Below are 17,864 nucleotides of genomic sequence, written 5' to 3'. Positions count from 1 at the left end.
AATTGCAGGTAATAACTGTTTATACAAATTGTCAAAGATTCGCATATTTTTTATCCAACTAATTCAAGCCTTTTTAGATACGTATCTGCATGTGAGGCCTCTTGGCGAATATTTGCTTTCCCAATTTGTTATCGTACTACACCTGTAGAAAAGCTCCTGTTTCATCTTCCAGCACAAGAATTGGCTATTTACAACGAGGATGATCCAATAGAAGATGTCTTGCACCGTACAACGAACAGAACTTCTAAATTTTTGGGCTGGATGGAATGCAACAAAATATATCACCAAGCTAGAGAACTCACGTATGCTGAATTACCATCTAAATTTGTGTGGAATAAGAAAGAAAAATTTTGGAAGCCAGGGTCGGAGAAGCAGAAATTTTTTGCAATAGGCAGGATTACATACGTACCGCCATCTGTAGGACAAGCCTATTACTTGAGAGTTTTGCTTAATAAGATTCCAGGACCAACAAGCTTTGACTATTTAAAAACAGTCAACGGTGTTCTTTATAAGGATTTTCAGGAAGCTTGTTATGCATTGGGATTACTAGACGACGATAAGGAATACATTGCGGCTATAAATGAAGCAGGTGAATGGTGTTTTGGGGAATTTTTAAGAAAATTATTTGTGATCCTACTGCATACAAAGAGTTTAACTGTTCCTCTTGAAGTTTGGAATAAAACAAAGGACATCTTGTGTGAGGATATTTTGTTTAAAGAAAGGAGACGCAGAAATGATTCAGGTATATAAAAATGATTTTATTTTAATCGAAAATATTTATTTTTTTCCGCAAGACAAGATTATAAATAAGTGTTTAACTTATTGTGGTAGGTCTAATGTTGACACGGGCNAATATATCACCAAGCTAGAGAACTCACGTATGCTGAATTACCATCTAAATTTGTGTGGAATAAGAAAGAAAAATTTTGGAAGCCAGGGTCGGAGAAGCAGAAATTTTTTGCAATAGGCAGGATTACATACGTACCGCCATCTGTAGGACAAGCCTATTACTTGAGAGTTTTGCTTAATAAGATTCCAGGACCAACAAGCTTTGACTATTTAAAAACAGTCAACGGTGTTCTTTATAAGGATTTTCAGGAAGCTTGTTATGCATTGGGATTACTAGACGACGATAAGGAATACATTGCGGCTATAAATGAAGCAGGTGAATGGTGTTTTGGGGAATTTTTAAGAAAATTATTTGTGATCCTACTGCATACAAAGAGTTTAACTGTTCCTCTTGAAGTTTGGAATAAAACAAAGGACATCTTGTGTGAGGATATTTTGTTTAAAGAAAGGAGACGCAGAAATGATTCAGGTATATAAAAATGATTTTATTTTAATCGAAAATATTTATTTTTTTCCGCAAGACAAGATTATAAATAAGTGTTTAACTTATTGTGGTAGGTCTAATGTTGACACGGGCTCAGACAGAAAATATATGTTTAACTGAAATAGAACTTATGTTGCGATCGAATGGGACGTCTCTTACAGCCTTCGAGAAAATGCCTAAACCAGATGATATTATCATGAACACATGAGTAAATATGCTTATCGCAGATGAAAAAATATATAAGCCTCATAAACAAAAGGAGTTCTACGATAAGTTGTTACCAATGCTAAATGATGAGCAAAGACGTGTTTATGAAGATATCATTCACTTTGTGAATCACGACAAAGGTGGAATGTTTTTTGTCCATGGTTTTGGTGGTACTGGAAAAAATTTCATGTGGACTATTCATGATGCTGATATAAGAGCTAAAGGTAATATTGTTCTAAATATTGCTTCAAGTGGTATAGCTGCATTGCTTTTGGAAGGTGGTAGAACTGCTCATTCAAGATTTGGTATTCCAAACAATCTTAATGAATATTCTGTGTGTTCGATCGATGTCGAATCTGATCTTGCTGATTTAATTAGAGAAGCAAAGCTCATAGTATGGGACGAGGCTCCAATGATGAACAAGCTTTGTTATGAGACTTTGGATAGGAGTTTGCGAGATATCATGAAGTGTGACCAGATATTTGGAGGTAAAGTAGTAGTGTTAGGACGTGATTTTAGACAAATACTACCTGTTATTACCGAAGGAGGAAAAGTGGCGACAGTTTTAGCATCTATAAACTCATCTGTTCTTTGGAATAGTTGTAAAGTTCTTAAGCTTACCGAAAATTTGAGACTTCGCAAGGCAAGTAATAGTATGGACGCGGGTGCTCTCGCTATTTTCTCAAAGTGGCTTCTTGATATCGGGGATGGGAAAATCAACGAGTCAAATAGTGGGGATGTGGAGATTGAAATTCCTGATGATTTATTAATTAATACAAGTGGGAATCCTATTGAAGCAATAGTTAAAGAGATTTACGGAGAACGTTTTGCAACGAGGACTGATCCAAAATTCTTTAGTGAAAGAGCTATTCTAAGTCCAAGGAACGACGATGTTGATAAGATAAATCAGTTTATGCTTACTAAGCTCCCAGGTATGCAAATTAAATAGAATATGGAATATGGATATTGGAGAAAAAGTTTTTATCTAAAAATATGGATTTTGAAGAAAAAGTTTTTATTTAAAAATGTCTATTAAAACATACCTAAAATTCTTTAGTTTTGTTGATCACAAGTGAAGAGAGACGATATCTTACCTCTGATAGTATTGAAACGTCTGACACAAGCGTACATGATGATATGATCTACACTCAGGAATTCTTAAACAGTATACAAGTTTCAGGATTGCCAAGCCATGTTTTGACGTTGAAATTAGGAGCACATGTCATGTTGTTAAGGAATATAGATCCAAAAGGAGGTTTGTGTAACGGTACGAGACTAATTATCACTCAGATAGCCAATCATGTAATCGAAGCAAGAATTGTGACAGGAAAAAAGGTTGGTGATAGGGTACTTATCCATAGGATGTATGTTAGTCCACCTGATGCAAAGTTTCCCTTTCGTATGAAGCGACGACAGTTTCCTGTTACCATGGCGTTTGCAATTACTATAAACAAGAGTCAATGTCAGACGGTAGAACATGTTGGATTGTTTCTACCGAAACCGGTTTTCACACATGGACAGCTTTATGTTGCCTTCTCTCGAGTCACAACCAGAAAAGGATTGAAGGTGTTAATTACAGATAAAGATGGGAAATGTCAGAATAAAACACTTAATGTTGTTTTCAAAGAGGTATTTGAGACTGTTTAATTATCGTTTGTAGTTGGATGATTGTTTTGGATCTTTAGACCTGAACTTTATTTTCTATCTTTAAATAAAGAAGTTTTTAAGATATTTATAATTCAATATTTTGCCATAAGTCTCGTTATAATTTGCTGTAACATATCTCAAATGATAAGATTGCTATGTAATTAGGATATAGATTTTATATTGAAGTAAACCATTTTTGTTATTAGTATTAACAATGTTGTTTGAAAATATATAATTGTTAGTTGTATCATAAAGTCTATATATTAACTATAAATTCTCAAACACATTTAAATTCTATTTTTGCATCATATCTATTAACTACAAACTTTGTCTTTGATCTGTTATTATATTTATAATAATAATATATAATAGTCAAAAAAAACTGAGACACTAAAACGTTTAAGACACAACGTTTAATAGTGACTGTTTGTATTCTTACAAATCGAAATCCTCTTTCGTTTTCGATAGCAGAGAAGAAGCAGGAAAATCTTAAATTGAGGAAATTATGAGAAACGATTATATTTCTCAACTTCATCCCGGAAGGACGAGATGGTGTATCTACGCCAAGGTCTTGAATTCTTGGTATGTCACCGAATTTTTCACAAAACGGGTTCTTCTTCTTGTGGACGAAAAGGTTAGAGTAGTTAAAAGAACGAGAATTTTACTTATATTCATTTTTTAACAGCTCTTATATATTAGATTACTCACACAATGATTAACAAACTTTGAAGGGTGACACAATTGAGGTGGCCTTTGTGCCAACTACACTTAAAAAGCTCCGGAAGTATATTTATGAGGGTGAATGGTATGATATTAGGAGTTTCAAAGTCATCAATCCAACCCTCAGGGAGAGGAATACTCATCATCCGTTCCAGATCAAGTTTACGGATGATTCAACCATGACTCTGCTCGAATCAATAAATTCGAAAAATTACTTCCGATTCGAAGATTTGGACGATATTTATCGTTCAAGAATCCTTCATCCCATCTCTTTCGGTACGTTTATTTAAAATAGTTTTAAATACTTTTAGTTAAACCCTGTGAATATAGATAATTGCTATCTTTGTGTTGAAAAATCTTGAGACTTTTTAGGAATTTTGGAACTTTGTGTATTGGTCCCTCCCATAGAAAAGTACAAAAATAACTTTTTACCAAAATAGTTATATGTAGATGATAGATTTTGGGAATATTCATTCATCTCATTGGGGAAAAAAATGATTTTTGCCACAATAGATGTTTGCGGATGTGTAGTAGCTGTGAAGGACAACAGAGAGAGATCATTATAATGAAGTTGTCTTCACGCTATTAAATGGCAGGTAAAATACATTTATTCCACCTATCATGTTACTAAGATTTATAAGTTTGACTCTTTCATAAAATGTTTTGACTATCTACATTTGTAGGAATGAAACTATCAAGTGTCGTGCAGTAAGCGACTATGCTACCCGTTTTATGTCTACATGGGAGTCACCTCGATGCCATCTCACATATCAGACTGAACCGGTATTTAGTGTACTGCGTTTCTGGAGGGTTGGAGAGTACGAAGGTATGTACTATTAATAACACTCGCTTGATTGAACAAATGCTAAACACTATGTGGTATAATCATTTACCAAACTTATATAACACTTAAAACATCCTTAGGTACACCGTGTATTGTAAACACATTGGCCTCCTCCAAGATATTTATAAAACCGGAGTTTGAAGGACTTGAGCATCACAAGGCTATGTAAGTTTTGAATGTTCATTAATATCAAGTAGTGTATCATGCTAGGGTTTAACTTATGAATGTATTTTCTATATCTTCAGCTTGGAATTTGCTGGACGTTATTACATAAATCATGTAATAGAGCATGAAGGAGAAACTACAGGGACGTAAGCTGAAGGCACATTAGTTTTAAAATTTTTTGTAATGCAAACTTGATAATATTTTGAATGTTTGTATGACCAATTACTAGAAACCCTTATATGAGTTGCTTTCTATATTATCTCAATGGTCTAAACGAAGGAAGTCAATTAGAACATTAGTTCATATATTTATAGACGAAAGAATTAACCAAATATCATTAGTTCATATAGTTATAGACCAAAAAATAGACAAAAGTACATTAGTTCATTGATTTCAGAGATTAGAGTGATCTCCTTTCCTATCTTATTCTAATTAAAATTAATCATAACGAATGTATTGGGCTTATTAAATACTTGAAAATTTTAAAATGGGCTTTAAAATCTTAATAAAGATATTACATATGTAGAATACTATAGTAAACATCTTATTAAGTACTCTTATTTGTTTCCATTTTTAAAAAATGGAATTGAAAAAAATTAAACATTAAAAAAAAAACCTGATTTAGTAATTTAGAAAATAAAATTGAATTTATTTTTTATTAAATTCCTATCCGCACAAGTGTGCGGATAACTCTTCTAATATATATATATATATATATATATGTATCTACTGTAAAAAATGTGTGATTTTAAAGAAAACAGCATATTTTATTGAATCATTTCAATTTTTCTTCACCCTACAAAGCATAAATAGAGTAACTATGGTAGAGTACGTGTGACAATTCAAATTATGTGGATATGAATCTATTACCGTAAATTTGTTTTTTCCCATGAATTTTAAAATGTTTAATGAAGAGTTATATATATATATATATATATATATATATATATATATATATTGAGAATTTTCTGCTTTCTTGTTTCTAGGATGAACTTATTCTTTGATGATTAAACATTCACAGATAAGAGAAATAAGATCGATGCTTAGAATTGAGTATATTTCTATTAATAGTTCCTTTTTGTACAAAATTTTGTAGGCGTTAGTGGCCTAAGATGTTAAGTATTGAGACGCTGTATTTGATCAAAGACTTAGAGAGAGACTCAAGTCCATCTTCAAGATCTTGAATGCATGACTCTAGTATCTGAACATCTTCCATCTTCAAAGTCTTTGTAGATTGGAATTCGGAGTCAACCCTTGTGAATTCGTTTTCTTGTGCTTCACATGTAACTTTCTTCTTGTTCATAAGCTTTGAGACGACTGACCATTTGCTACAAGTCTTTGATCCAGACATGAAGCAAAACAGAGAATCAAACAGAGAAATTGTGACAGCTTCTGCTTCTCCAAACACTGCCAAGGATATGTCGTTGCACTCCTGATCTTGTTTAACCTTCAAACTCTTGAGGACCTTTTGGAATGAATTCTTTAGGGATCTTCTTGAGGCTATGTATTTCTTGACCTCTCCAGATAGATCTCCGCGCTTTCTTCGAAGAATTGATTGGACCTCCATGAGGCCCTCTTTCATCTGTGACAAAGCGTCCTTGGAAATGTTGCACAAATCCATCAAGAAGCTGGTCGACGGCTTTCTTGTTCTGCTCTTGAGCTAATGCATGTTGTGTGGCAGGTAGACGAATAAGTTTGTCAAGAGACTCATGTAGATCCTGAATGTTGTCAAGTTTTTGGCAGATAGATGAGATGGAAGATGTTGAGGCTTCCTCGGAAGATCTTAATCGGGCCAACTGCTCATCGACATGATCAGCTTGTGGGTGAAGTCTAGAAGGGAAACTGTTAGAGCGAACGTGAAAAGAGACTGCCATTATTGTGTATCTTAAGCTCTTTGTTTCTTGGTGAAAGAAAAGATGTTGAGAGAGCTTAAGATGTTTGTTCTGCCTTCTCAACGCCTAATACTTATATACACCACATGCAAGATAGGCAGAAAGAATCTCTTGGTAGTTAAAGAATATTGCAATGAGATATCTTCAAAGATGGTTTGTCTCTTATTGAAGGCAATGCCACAATCGTGTAAATCTCATGCCTATCTTTAAGGAATTGTATAATATTTTTCTCTGTGAAGTTTCAGATTACACCTTACACGTTTGCATTATGATTACACCTTACAGTAGCTTACACCTTACACGTTTGAATTATGATTAGATATATATAAAAAAGAAAGCCTATTAAGACAAATGTTATAATGGTGGTTTGGATGAAGTAGCGGCAAGATCCGAATCCGTAGATCATGGCATGTTAACACTTAACAAAACCACAAAGGATTAATTAACGGTTAACACGTATTCTAAGGATATCCTTTTTTAATTCATATAACCGTGTGGAGGTTCAGAGATGCCACATGATATGTCTATCTCATAAAAGAAAATGTTCTCACTGCCAAAGATTAAAATAATTGTATCAAGTTTCTGGAAATCTAGAAACTGAACCTCCACATGATATGTCTATCTCATAAAAGAAAATGTTCTCACTGCCAAAGATTAAAATAATTGTATCAAGTTTCTGGAAATCTAGAAACTGTTTTGGTTTTTTGATGATCATTCTTGAAAGAAGAAATTAATAACAATCTTGCAGTCATTTATTTCAATGTTCCTTCTTACAAGTATATTACTTTTATCCACAAAATGTGTTGACTTAAGGGCCTAAGATGTTAAGAACTGAGACAATATTTGATCAATGACTTTGGAAGTAATTTAAGTCCACCTTCAAAATCTTCTAGTGCGTGACTCTAGGATCAGAACATCCTCCATCTTCACGGTCTTCTCGGATTGGAATTCGGGGTAATATATCCCTTGTCTTCACATGTAACTTTCGTCTTGTTCATTAGCTTTAATTAATGCAGCTGACAATTGGCTACATTTCTTTAAATTTTCTTATCAAGTCCTGCCAAAGTAAGTTCCTTTGTAAGCCATGTATGCAGAAGTCATAACTAGGAGACTAGTCTGCAAGGTCTCTGTTCAATTGAGTCTATCTAAGACCTATGGTATTGGAAGTATACATGTATACTTTTTTCTGGCCTAAGATCCTTCTAATAGAATAATGAATTCATAACCTCCAACAAGAGATTGCTCTAACGACTCAGACAAATTTGGGACCGAAACTTGTACTAGATTATTTGTCTGTCCTCAAGTGGATAATATAAACAACTACACGAAGACAAAATATATAAGCTAGTTGAGAACATTTTTCCAGCATCAATCTCAAACCATCGAGAATCTTGAAATGAAGACAACACATAAAATTCCAAAATAGGTTTCTTGCTAGTTGCTACACCATTTGCAAATCTAACTAGAGAGTAGAGAGATACAATTAAAAAAAAATTACATTCTAATCGGCGAAACCCATCTTTACCTTTTCTCCTTCACAGTTTCCTTATCTATGTGACTATGTGGACCGTAATACGACACCGTTTTCATGCTTAATTACGTCCATTGATTCCACATGTAATGATTTTATTTTAGTTTAGTAGTTTTCTTTCTTCTTGGAAACTCCATAGATAATAACATGCATTTGATTCACTTGATTCAAAGTTTAGGGATTTTTTTATTAATGGTGTAGTCAAAAAAAGACTCAATAGTGTTACATGGAATTTTCTTATGTTACAAACTTACAAAAGATACATTAAAGTTGAGTAAATAGTACTATTTGCTACAAGCTCTGTTTCTTTTACAAAGTAACATTGAAGAATAGTTAATACGTTTATTTTTTTGACATATATTACCAATTTAATAAGTTAACTATTGGTGTAAGATTCTGTAGCCACGGGCTTATACTCAGCAACTGGTCTGGTCCCCATTCTACTCCTTGTTTAGGTAATTGTAGCTCTGGTAAGCTTCCAAAAGGCAGCTTCAGTGATGAAGAAGTTTCTCTGTTCTCTGCTTCTCTTTGCTTCTCTTCGTTTTTCGCGTTTTCTTGAAGCGTTAGGATCTTGTTTGCTTCCTCCATGGCTGATTCATGAGGAACACGGAACGAAGTCATCATCATCGAGCTTTCTTCTTTTCCAACGAATGAGATCGTCTCAGAAGACGGGAGAGGAGAGTTAGGACATGTTTGATTCATTTTAGCTTCCATCTCTGCTCTTTGCTCCAATACTTTCAATGAAGTGGCTTTTCTATATATCTTACACAGCACAACGTCCTGCGCACAAATTGATCACAAGATGAGCAACAAAGTCTTTTTTTTCCCTGGTTCATATAATTGTTTTAAGACTTTCTTAAGGTACTTTTGGTAAGGTGCAATTATCAGGCATCCGAAACTCGTTCATGACCCAATCAGTCTTGCTTCCTCCTGGTGCTCTTCCTGTATAGAACACAAGCGTCTTTTTGAGCCCAATCACACGTTTTGGCTCAGACAGGCTTATGATTTTACGATCGGATCCAGTTGCTTTCCAATATCCTTTCTCAGTTGTCCTGCTTGGCCTCCCTCCGTTCCCATGCTTTCTTTCCCTTGGCACAAAGAAGTACCATTCTCTCTCTCCGAGGATTCTCGATAACCCTGTGATAATAAATAAGACTTTTAATACAAAACCTAGAGACAAAAAGTGTTTTAGGGTACTGGAGAAGCCATGTACACTTACCAGGTAAGTCCCATGGATCATGACGATAGATGTTGAGGAAACCAATGACTTCTACATTCGATCTTTTCCCGTAAACCATGTTCTTGAGGTAGAAATCAAGAAGCTCTTCCTCGGTTGGATGGAACCTAAAACCCGGGAGCTCAGTTTCTTTTCCCATATCTCTCTCACTGTCCCTAAAAAGAACACTTGTTGTGTGAGTTTGGTTCTTTTAAAATCTGTGTGTTAAGTGTAAAATGTTGTTGGTGGTTAAACACTTAGGTGATGCAATGAACATTTATATACAACTAGGACCCAATGTGTTATGTGAGAGATTTTCTTTGTGTGATGGGGCATCACTTTGATGGAGTAGACTAAGTCAAGAGAGGAAAAAAATAGGTGGATGAAGAATGATTTAACATATTGAATTTGAAAAAGTTTTTTTTTTCTAATTTGATTATATATATTCTACCATACTCTATTTTAGAGGTTTGTGATGTTTTACTTGGAAGAAGAAGGAGAAGAAGGGTCTTGATCAAAGTGGATGGAGCCCACGCGCTTTTATATGAGAATTGAGAAATGGTCATATGGACTTTGGTTCTTCTGTTTCTTTTTGCACTGTTTTCATATCTTTTTTTTTTTTTTTTTTTCAATTATTGTGCACAAGAATAAAAACTTTTTGATCGTGGGACTTCCACCATTTTGTTTAATCTTCGGATTGACTTGGGAAGTCTCCTCCAAAGACTTGAAGACTTTTGTCTTTGTGGGACAGACATAGCCTCGAAACTATTTGCTCTTTTTTAATTTTGTTTTCTTACTAGCCATAATTAATTAATTTTAAACAAAAGTTATAAAATATTATTGAACTTTTCTTACATAAAACTATTAACAAAATTTCGGATAAAAATAATTAAATTTTAATCAAAACTAAGAAATAAAAAAAGACTGATGTGGTAATTAAATAAATTGTAACAACATTATTTCTTATTTCATCAAAAATGTGATTGGACAAAATTATTCAGGCTTTAAAATCATATAAACATATCATTTTAGCTTTTCTTAATAAGAAGCCATTGATTAATCTTCTAAGCAAATTATGTGTAATTTATCTTAGGCATATTTTTTTTGATAGAAAATTTTAGGCATAGTACCAATAGTTTGGTGTTTAGATATTTTGCCAACTGTTAGATATGTGATGCATCCAATATGCCACTCGGCCCAACAAGACTCATTAGTTGTGATTTCATGCCGATAAAACTGGGAGAAAGTCATTCACTTTCCGTAGAGGGCAATCTCGACAATTCACACTGGGAACCCTAAGAAACCCTAGGTCAACAGTCCGCTATAAAAGGCAACAACATTTATTGGGATCACCATCCTCACCCCCGGACAATACCTAGAGAGCAATATTTTGCATCGAAAATTGTTATTGTCTTTTGTATAATTCATTTTAGCTTCCGAGCTCGTCATTATTAGCTTATTAGTTCTCCTGTGAACTGACGAGCTCAATCTTGACTCGTGTTAGTGACAACCTCATGTTTTTATCGTTAATAAAAGAACCAGCTTCACTCTTTCCCCAAAAATCTTTATTTACTTAGTGTTGTGCAATCTTCGGTACAAACACCAACTTCTTATATGGTGTTGTTAGTGTTGTAATCTTAATTAAGTCATTGAAACTACATTATGCAATTCCATTTATATTCTAAATCAATTTACAAAATCTTGTTTTTTAAATCCGTCTAATAATACGATGGAGAATGCATATTAGGAAGTATGAACCAATTTTAATTCCTCGTAACATTATGAATTGTTATAATCTTTATTTATCTTGGATCATAGTTAAGTCATAAAATCTTAACAGCATATCACATGGTTTTCAACCATAAAAATAATCTTAACGTTTAAATAATTAATAAACTCTTTAGAATATGTTTTTTACTATCTTTTTGATAGCCTATTAAGCACCTGTGGCTGCATTTATAAAGACTCAACACGACTCAAACATCAATTCCATGGTAGAAATGTCAAAGATAATTAAAAAAATCTCGAATATTTCTGGTATGTCCAATAAACCTACATCAGTAGATCTTTGTAGATATCAAATTTATAAAAAAATTAAGGCTCCGAATGGAGATAGTGTATCAGGCGTAGCAGATCTAGCGGATCTAGCGGAAAAAAGTGGATCTAGCGGATCTAGTGAAACAAGTGTGGATCTAGTGGATTAAGCGGTTTAAAATTTATGTTTGAATGGTAAAAGTGGTTCAAAGTACTGTACAAATTTAAAATAATATATTTCAATTTTAAAATTAGTATTTAATTTTTCATAAGTAGATTCTAATTAATATTGTATTATATGAATATTAATTATTTTTACATACTAAATTTGAGTTTTTTTTATAATTTTGTATTACATTAGTGTGTAGACATGAATCATAAATCTTATATAATTGTGTATATATATAATATATGTCGATGGTATAAACATTTATAATATTATACATATACAATTATAAACCTTAGTCAAAAACATAAAAATATTATACATATACAATTATAACTTTTCCTCACTAAAAGTTTACAAACCTTATTTGCTATTAAATTTTTATTCATAATATTGTCTTATTAACATACTTAGATCTCTATTTTATAAAAGAAAAACATAATTACAAACCTGTTAAATCTCTATGTTATAAAATAAAAACATAATTAGAAAACATGATATATATAATAAAAAAATTTACTAGCATTTCTTTCACATAAGTAAAAAAAATTAGCTACAACAGCATTACTATAGATTATTATAAAAATTTAAATTTACGTTTACATATATAGAGATACTTTTAAAATATATATAAACTACAGGTTATGAGCCATGTATAAAAGTTTTTAATTCTATTGATTTCCTTATTAATTAACAACTAAAAACATCCCAACATTATGATTAATTAAAATTATAACTAATTTAGTCAAAAGCATAAAGGTATGAAACTTTTCATTTACTAAAATAAAACTAACTACATCAATATTAAAAGTGGTTCATTCACTTAAAACATCTTTATATCTACATAAAAGTAGATCATTCACTTTTTTTACTAAAACATAAGAGTTTCTTATCTACATGTGTTCCCTTTACTTTTTTTTTTTTTTTTTTTTTTNTTTTTTTGCAGTTGCTGAATGGGAACACATAAGTGGAAATACCACTTGGGCTCACTCATTTTCCCACTCCCCATTCAAAGCCTAAATCGTTTTCCTTGTTACCAACAGACCAAACAACACTATAGTGAGTTCGACTAGTGGGTCTTGGAAATATACATAAACATATACTATATGACAAACAAATGAAAGTTTCTCGGAAACTGCAGGATAGCAACTTTTACTATAGAGTTTTTGTCTTCAAATGCCCAACATTATTCAATAAACAGAACATAACAAAATATCAACGAAACTTCCCAATTTAGAAGCATCTATTATTACACTTTATAAACCAAACTAGTAAAACTGTAATCAGGGTTTTTTTTTTTTTTAACCATTAAAGTGATTTGACTAATATTCAAAAGGAAATGACCAAATACAAAATAATGTAAAAACTTTATTTCACTGGTTTTCGGTTTTCCCATACAAAATTGTTTAACCTACTGAGTTATTAAAACTGTTAAAACATCATATGCACTATCACATTCTTGTGTTCTTTTGCGATTCATGAATGTGGTAATTGGTATTCAATCAAGCAGAACTAACAACTTGTGAATCCTTTTTTTTTGGACAAACACAACTTGTGAATCCTACGGTTAAATTAACAGTCATAACTTCATTTTGCATAGCCATTCTTTTACAGTTTTTCCCTTGGCAATAAAACTACCAACGTTCTTCCGGTCAATTCTCATCGGGCTACTAGTCCGGACCATAATCTTTTTAACCAGTGCTTTAACCGGTGACTCTCCTCTTACGTTGCTGTGCTTTCCGGATCCAGACACAACTACAATCTCAGCAGGAACCACACACTTCTCTTCACTAAACCTAAGTCTAATCTCATCCATCCATTGTAGCATTATCAAGTACGACGCGCTCAAGTGCATACCATGCAAATCCAACTTACACTCTACCGCCGCATTCCACTGAATTGCTTCATCTAGAACTGATGACTGAGTCAATTCGCGGACCAGAAGCGCTTCGTCCTCATTCAGAATAGTAAGCAGCTCGGAAAGAGAAACCGGACAGTTATCCAAGTCTTTCAACAGTGACATGACTGTAGGACAAGAATTCAAGACCGTGTTATACGTCCTTATTGACAAAGGAACATTACAACCCTTCAATTTCTGTAACCAAGAACCCATTTGGGGAAGAGCATCATGAGCACCATATGAAGAAAGAACCATATTTGAACAAACTGTGTCGATTCTGTGACCTTCTGTTTCCATTCTCTGTACTATCCTGTTCATGTCATCAAACAATCCCAATCTTCCATAGCTGTATAGAACAGACTCATATTCAAACAACCCCGGGTTTATCTTATCCATTCTCATCTCTTCGATAACTCTTTCTGCAACATGATATTGGTCCATGTTGCATAATCCAGAAACCATAGACTTGTAAGCTTGAGTTTTAACATAAACTGATGAAGATCTTTGAATGATCTCTCTCAAACGAAAGCAGGCTTCGTTGAATCCTTGTATAGACCCTTGTTTAGAATTTGATTCAACCAAATTGCATAAAAAGAGAGCAAAGTCTCGTTCACTCGACTCCAGCCTTGAAACCGCAGTAGAAAGTAGTGTTTCCGATTCTTGAAATCTTTCTTGTTTATTGAGAAGAGCGACAAGATCAGCTATGAGTTTAGGGTTCCAATCAAACCACGACGCTTCAGTGATTTCAGAATACAACTGAGGAGCAAAGAAGGAGAGATGGGGATGGGAAGTGTGATCCGAGAGGAGATGAGAGAGGACATTGAGAGCCAATGATTTAGGAAAAGCAGCTACAAACTTCTTGATGTGTCGGTTTGTCGCTGACGGGTCTCCAGCTAAAGATGGGGATGATAGGGAGGAGAGAAACCTGTGGCCTTGCTTCATCAAAGGCACTGCTCCAGCCTTGCAACGAACTATCATTTTCGTTCTGTAAGTCCATGACATATTGCTAAGCTCTTCTCCCGAGTAACATATCCCTTGGCTTAGCCTCTGAGGCGAAGTGAAAAGGAACAGTCTGTTCTTGCTGCTTATCACCTGGTTCTGAGGTATATGTCTGGACATAAAGGTTCTGGTAACAACCAGACCTGCATAGTATTGTACTCATAAATGAGTAACCAAGAAATCAACCATATATAGATGATTTGAATCAGAAACTGAGATTCAATTCCCAAATTACATACATGTAAAGCTACTATGCCCAATTCAGTACCAATTAGTTACAGAAACTAATGCTACAACAGAGGAACTCGTTAATACACAACTGGTAATCAGAAAAGGGAAAAACTTTCAAACCCTAGCTATGAAAATCGAAAGAATCAATGAGAGTTTACAAGAGTTGGGCTTACCACCATGTACGGTCTGGATCAAAGCCGCCATTTTTCAACTTGTAACGAGGTTGCTGCCTCTGTTTTGCCGTAAATCCTTTTCCAACATCACTCACTGTCCCCATACGTTTTTTTGTAGCGTGAACAGTGAACACTGAACACACCACATCGCCAAATACCGGATTTCGGTTTAGAAAATTGGTACCGGTTAATTCCCATTTTTTTGGTTTAGCTCTGTCGTTACATCATCATCATCCAATTCAAGTTTTAGAATTCGGGTGTTACTGACTTTCACATAAATGATTAGATAATTTACTTAGAAACAGGATATGTGAATTTACCAAGTAAGTCTGTCCTGTAACAAATTGTTTTGGAGAAAAATATGAAAGATTACAAAAAAGGTTCTTTATGTACGCCAAGCTAGTGAAAAGCTTGGGAAAACATAAAACAATTTTAGTTGTTGTCTCTATGGGTTCTCTCAGTCTGACAAGTATTCAGAAAGATTAACCTCTGTGTAACCATAGCATCTCCAAGGTCCTAAACTCCGGATTTTGTAATTCAAGACCTGGATGATGTCTCCCCAGTATGATATTCAACACGCTGAGACATTCAACGTTTTACATGTTCGCAATGAACAAATATTTGAACAAGATGTGGAGTGATACAAGGATAATGTCACAGTGTTTCCATGGCTACAAGGTGAAAATGTCGGATAGTGTATACACAATAAGCAAACGACCCTAGACAAAGGGCACTTCAGGTGTTAAGAGATTCAAAACTACTGACTGACCTCATGAGAAGTAACCCAAGGAGGTGGAGGCCAAAACAGCATGGCATATTCAGGTATCTTTTGCGCCAGCTCAATTTTCCCACTACTGAAATCAAACACTCCCAAATCTCGATCTTGCATCGCTCCCAAGTCTTCCCCATTGTACACATTACCATTGAAGAACACAGAGCTTCCCCCACAGAGAGGCAAAATATCAGACGTTGAAGCAGAAAAGGTGGAATCATCACCAAGGAACAACATCTTATCTTCAAGATCGTAAACATCAGCCCAACTCTTCTCTCTTTCCACAAACTTAAAGACTTTAAACTTAACCGTTCTCTCATTCATGTAAAACGCAGGATGCTCCAAGATCTCCTCTGCGAAGCCAGGATCCCCATCAACTGCCTCTAAACTCAAATACATATCGACAAGCAACATTTCACCACAAGATTCAATCAAATACTTCTTATCACCACCAAACACAGGACTTGCAACAAAGGTGAGTTTCAAAGAAGTGTAATCCACAACCACAGCTCTCCCATTGTTATCAACAGCAAAGAAACGCCCATCGAACAAAAACACATCATCATAAGGAGAAGGCATGTCATCAATCACAGTCCATGCCCGATCCCAAGACGTATACACAGCTAACTTCCCAGAGACATGAATCGTAAGCAAAACAAACTTATACTCCACATCACAATCTAAGTACTTGACAACAGCTTTCTCCAAGAATAAACTGTCTACAATATCACCAACGGTATTGAAATAATGAAGCTTGCATTCAGAACCCAATTCTCGAACCTTAAACTTGGACATATCGAGCACACGAGGGAAATGCTCAGGAATTGAGTTTCTAACATCACTCAACGGATCTAAAAGAGTCACCTTTCGAGGAGTGCTATGGTCTTCCTCGACTTTGATCAGCCAACCAAAGGAATCAGACTCCATGTGCGGTTCATGAGGCTTGATGAGTAAGATGCTCCGGTGGGAGAGACGGAAACCTACGGCGGAATCGGGGAAGAGGCTGCCACCGTTATCGGGGAGGATCGGGAGGTGATGTGTAGGGAGGGGACGTTTCGGCTCGGCGGCGGATCGCCATGAAGAACATACGGAACGGAAGTGGATGAGATCAAAGGAAGATTCTAGAGATTTTGAGATTAGATCTAAGAGATCCTTGGGGAGTGTAGACCAATCCACCATTGATAAGCTTAGAAATGCCTCTGAGAAAGAAAGAAAAGAAAAAAAAAATTGGAACTTAGATGATATCAGACACCAGTTTATCCACGTTGAGATTTTGACCCGACCCGAATATGTTACAACAGGTTGACTAACCCGTCGGGTCCACATGAGGTTGGCAAAATTACCACTGGTAATTTAAATAATCAAAACATACCAAAGATCCTCTTTCTTGTCAGTGGTTTATTTTAAACCGATAGCTAATATTTAAATCGGTTATAATAATTGATTTTAATTAGTCGTGTCAGTTTTTGTAAATAATTTCAAATTTTAGTATCATTCATAAATGACAATACTAATAGAATATATATTTTTTTTAATAATACAAAAGTGATATAGAAAAAGGTATTTTTGAAAATCCTCTAATAGATTTTTTATTTTATTTTAAATATTTTTAAAATTATTTTAATATGCAGATATTGTTTAGATATGTATTTAAAAAAAAATCAAATATCTTTTATTAAAATCGTTATTTACAAAAATAAAAAATAAATAAATACACCTTGTTTATTATAGATTCATTATGAACTTATATTAAAAAAAATGATACGAACTTAGATCATAAATTTATAACTGAGCTATGGTATCTTCTGCAAAAATTGTCATTTTGATCACTCCCAATATCTTTGTTTGTTTTTGCTGATATAGAGAAACACTTTCACCTTTAAATAATTACAAAGATTATTTTTTATTCAAGTTGTTACAAAGTGTGTGAGTAGTATGGAAATGAAGTCTTAGATTTAAAAAAAAAATTTGAATACAAATATTATTTTAATTAAACCAATAAAAAGTGAGAGATTAAAAAAAATTAAAGAAAAC

At 34.0% G+C, this 17,864-nt stretch overlaps 3 protein-coding genes and 1 pseudogene across 4 annotated transcripts; all 4 read right to left on the bottom strand.

Annotated features, from left to right (window-relative positions):
- On the bottom strand, positions 5,943 to 6,962 carry LOC104767010 (annotated as a pseudogene).
- LOC104767009 (NAC domain-containing protein 35-like) lies at positions 8,541 to 9,919 on the bottom strand. Its single transcript, XM_010491019.2, has 3 exons — positions 9,559 to 9,919; positions 9,205 to 9,476; positions 8,541 to 9,119 (listed from the first exon to the last, which is right to left on the bottom strand). Exons 1-3 carry the CDS (start codon positions 9,713 to 9,715, stop codon positions 8,700 to 8,702), a joined length of 849 nt encoding a protein of 282 aa, XP_010489321.1. The 5' UTR covers positions 9,716 to 9,919; the 3' UTR covers positions 8,541 to 8,699.
- On the bottom strand, positions 13,135 to 15,211 carry LOC104767008 (pentatricopeptide repeat-containing protein At2g17033-like). Of its 2 annotated transcripts, none has more exons than XM_010491018.2 (2): positions 15,062 to 15,211; positions 13,135 to 14,797 (listed from the first exon to the last, which is right to left on the bottom strand). In XM_010491018.2, the coding sequence occupies exons 1-2, from the start codon at positions 15,087 to 15,089 to the stop codon at positions 13,335 to 13,337; spliced, it is 1,491 nt and encodes a 496-aa protein (XP_010489320.1). In that variant the 5' UTR covers positions 15,090 to 15,211; the 3' UTR covers positions 13,135 to 13,334. The 2 variants fall into 2 exon arrangements, with proteins under 2 accessions (XP_010489320.1, XP_010489318.1); XM_010491016.2 differs by having other exon boundaries at positions 15,059 to 15,210.
- On the bottom strand, positions 15,389 to 17,062 carry LOC104767007 (F-box protein SKIP23-like). Its single transcript, XM_010491015.2, has 2 exons — positions 15,828 to 17,062; positions 15,389 to 15,637 (listed from the first exon to the last, which is right to left on the bottom strand). The coding sequence occupies exons 1-2, from the start codon at positions 17,007 to 17,009 to the stop codon at positions 15,596 to 15,598; spliced, it is 1,224 nt and encodes a 407-aa protein (XP_010489317.1). The 5' UTR covers positions 17,010 to 17,062; the 3' UTR covers positions 15,389 to 15,595.

The sequence above is a fragment of the Camelina sativa genome, chromosome 19 (genome assembly GCF_000633955.1).
Source record: "Camelina sativa cultivar DH55 chromosome 19, Cs, whole genome shotgun sequence".
Taxonomy (NCBI): domain Eukaryota; kingdom Viridiplantae; phylum Streptophyta; class Magnoliopsida; order Brassicales; family Brassicaceae; genus Camelina; species Camelina sativa.
The sequence above is the reverse complement of the archived record's forward strand: the minus strand, read 5'-3'. Positions and strand labels throughout refer to the sequence as shown.

Excerpts from the sequence above, each read along its gene's own strand:
- LOC104767009 (XM_010491019.2), bottom strand. The coding sequence starts at position 9,715 with ATGGGAAAAGAAACTGAGCTCCCGGGTTTTAGGTTCCATCCAACCGAG. Across the intron at positions 9,477-9,558 it reads TGATCCATGGGACTTACCTG|GGTTATCGAGAATCCTCGGA; the intron begins GTAAGTGTACAT and ends TTATTATCACAG. Across the intron at positions 9,120-9,204 it reads ATAATTGCACCTTACCAAAA|GACGTTGTGCTGTGTAAGAT; the intron begins GTACCTTAAGAA and ends ATTTGTGCGCAG.
- LOC104767008 (XM_010491016.2), bottom strand. The coding sequence starts at position 15,089 with ATGGCGGCTTTGATCCAGACCGTACATGGTG. Across the intron at positions 14,798-15,058 it reads GATCCAGACCGTACATGGTG|GTCTGGTTGTTACCAGAACC; the intron begins GTAAGCCCAACT and ends AATACTATGCAG.
- LOC104767007 (XM_010491015.2), bottom strand. The coding sequence starts at position 17,009 with ATGGTGGATTGGTCTACACTCCCCAAGGATCTCTTAGATCTAATCTCA. Across the intron at positions 15,638-15,827 it reads CTTGGGTTACTTCTCATGAG|CGTGTTGAATATCATACTGG; the intron begins GTCAGTCAGTAG and ends TGAATGTCTCAG.